The sequence below is a fragment of the Bombina bombina genome, chromosome 8 (assembly GCF_027579735.1).
Source record: "Bombina bombina isolate aBomBom1 chromosome 8, aBomBom1.pri, whole genome shotgun sequence".
NCBI lineage: Eukaryota > Metazoa > Chordata > Amphibia > Anura > Bombinatoridae > Bombina > Bombina bombina.
The window spans coordinates 3,783,265-3,785,764 of NC_069506.1; the positions used below are offsets into that span (position 1 = coordinate 3,783,265).

The 2,500-nt window shown below is 35.1% G+C and overlaps 1 protein-coding gene across 1 annotated transcript in view; it reads left to right on the forward strand.

The window, feature by feature from the left end:
• The window catches only part of POU2AF3 (POU class 2 homeobox associating factor 3), a 38,921-nt gene that overhangs the window by 13,478 nt on the left and 22,943 nt on the right, over positions 1-2,500 (forward strand). The window contains exon 2 of the mRNA XM_053690010.1: positions 1,283-1,334. Coding sequence (XP_053545985.1) covers positions 1,283-1,334 — 52 coding nt within the window. The remainder of the gene's footprint in view (positions 1-1,282; positions 1,335-2,500) is intronic.

The following is a 2,500-nucleotide window of genomic DNA, read 5'->3' on the forward strand; positions in this document are numbered from 1 at the left end:
TACATACACTCACTATACAGACACACTCACTGTACACACATACACACACACTGTATACATACACTCACTATACAGACACACTCACTGTACACACATACACACACACTGTATACATACACTCACTATACAGACACACTCACTGTACACACATACACACACACTGTATACATACACTCACTATACAGACACACTCACTGTACACACAGACACACACACTGTATACATACACTCACTATACAGACACACTCACTGTACACACAGACACACACACTGTATACATACACTCACTATACAGACACACTCACTGTACACACATACACACACACTGTATACATACACTCACTATACAGACACACTCACTGTACACACATACACACACACTGTATACATACACTCACTATACAGACACACTCACTGTACACACATACACACACACTGTATACATACACTCACTATACAGACACACTCACTGTACACACATACACACACACTGTATACATACACTCACTATACAGACACACTCACTGTACACACATACACACACACTGTATACATACACTCACTATACAGACACACTCACTGTACACACAGACACACACACTGTATACATACACTCACTATACAGACACACTCTACACACAGACACACACACTGTATACATACACTCACTGTACACACAGACACACACACGCACTGTATACATACACTCACTGTACACAAAAACTAACTGTACACACAGACACACACACACACACTGTATACATACACTCACTGTACACACACACACTGTACACACAGACACACATACACACATTGTACACACAGACATACACACTGTATACATACACTCACTGTACACACAAACTCACTGTACACACAGACACACATACTGTATACATACACTCATTGTACACACAGACACACACTGTACACACAGACACACACACATTGTACACACATATACACTATATATACACTTATGTTGTACACACTATACACACACATTATATATAATTATTATTTACTGCATCCTGCAAAAATATGAAGCACAGATACACACTTACATATATAGTAATATATACTATTATACTACGTATATATGTAAGATTTTAAAAATTCCTGACTATAAAATAAATACATGTCTAATGATTTTCTTATATACCTAGCTAGATATTGTTAAAATAAGCAGACTTACCTCCATATAGCTGTGCATTACATTATGTCACTTTCCATTTAAAAACAAACTTATTTTGAGAATAATGTGATACATTGTTTTTTGCAGGGTCTCCAGGAGAGCAGAGTGCAGTTGTGTGACACCTTCCCATCGTGTGCAGGTGGGTGGTAAAACAAATAAATACAAAGTCTCTAGTATCAGGGCACTGAGAGAGCCTTGTACACAGTAGTCTCAGAAGCTTACAGCCTCAGCTTAAGATCCTGTCCATCATTATTCCAACCAATCACAACCTGAAAAGCCCCAAAGAATGCAGATGAGAAGAACTTACCTGTTTAAGGCTTATTTAAAGGTCCAATTTTAGATCATTTGACCTTCCTTCTACACAAATATTATCAATGTTTATGATTTCTTTTTTATTATTAATTTGGGGAAGAAATAAATATATATAAATACATAAATATACACACACATATATATAAATATACATAAATATATACACACACATATATATATAAATACATAAATATACACACACACACATATATATATATAAATACACACACACATATATATATATAAATACATAAATACACACACACATATATATATATATAAATACATAAATATATACACACATATATATATATAAATACATAAATATACACACACACACATATATATATATATATATATATATATATATATATATATATATATAAATACATAAATATATACACACATATGTATATGCCCTCCTTATGTTACATTGCTATTGTTTCTGTTTTTTTAACTTCAGGACAAACATATATCTCTAATATCTCTCACACATACACATACACACATGCACACACCTACACACACATAAACACACACATGCACATACATACATGCACACACCTACACACACATAAACACACACATGCACATACATACATGCACACACCTACACACACATAAACACACACATGCACATACATACATGCACACACCTACACACACATAAACACACACATGCACATACATACATGCACACACCTACACACACATAAACACACACATACACATATGCACACACCTACACACACATAAACACACACACACACACATGCACACACCTACACACACATAAACACACACATACACATATGCACACACCTACACACACATAAACACACACACACACACACACACACACCTACACACACATAAACACACACATGCACATACATACATGCACACACTTACACACACATAAACACACACATGCACATACATACATGCACACACCTACACACACATAAACACACACATACACATATGCACACA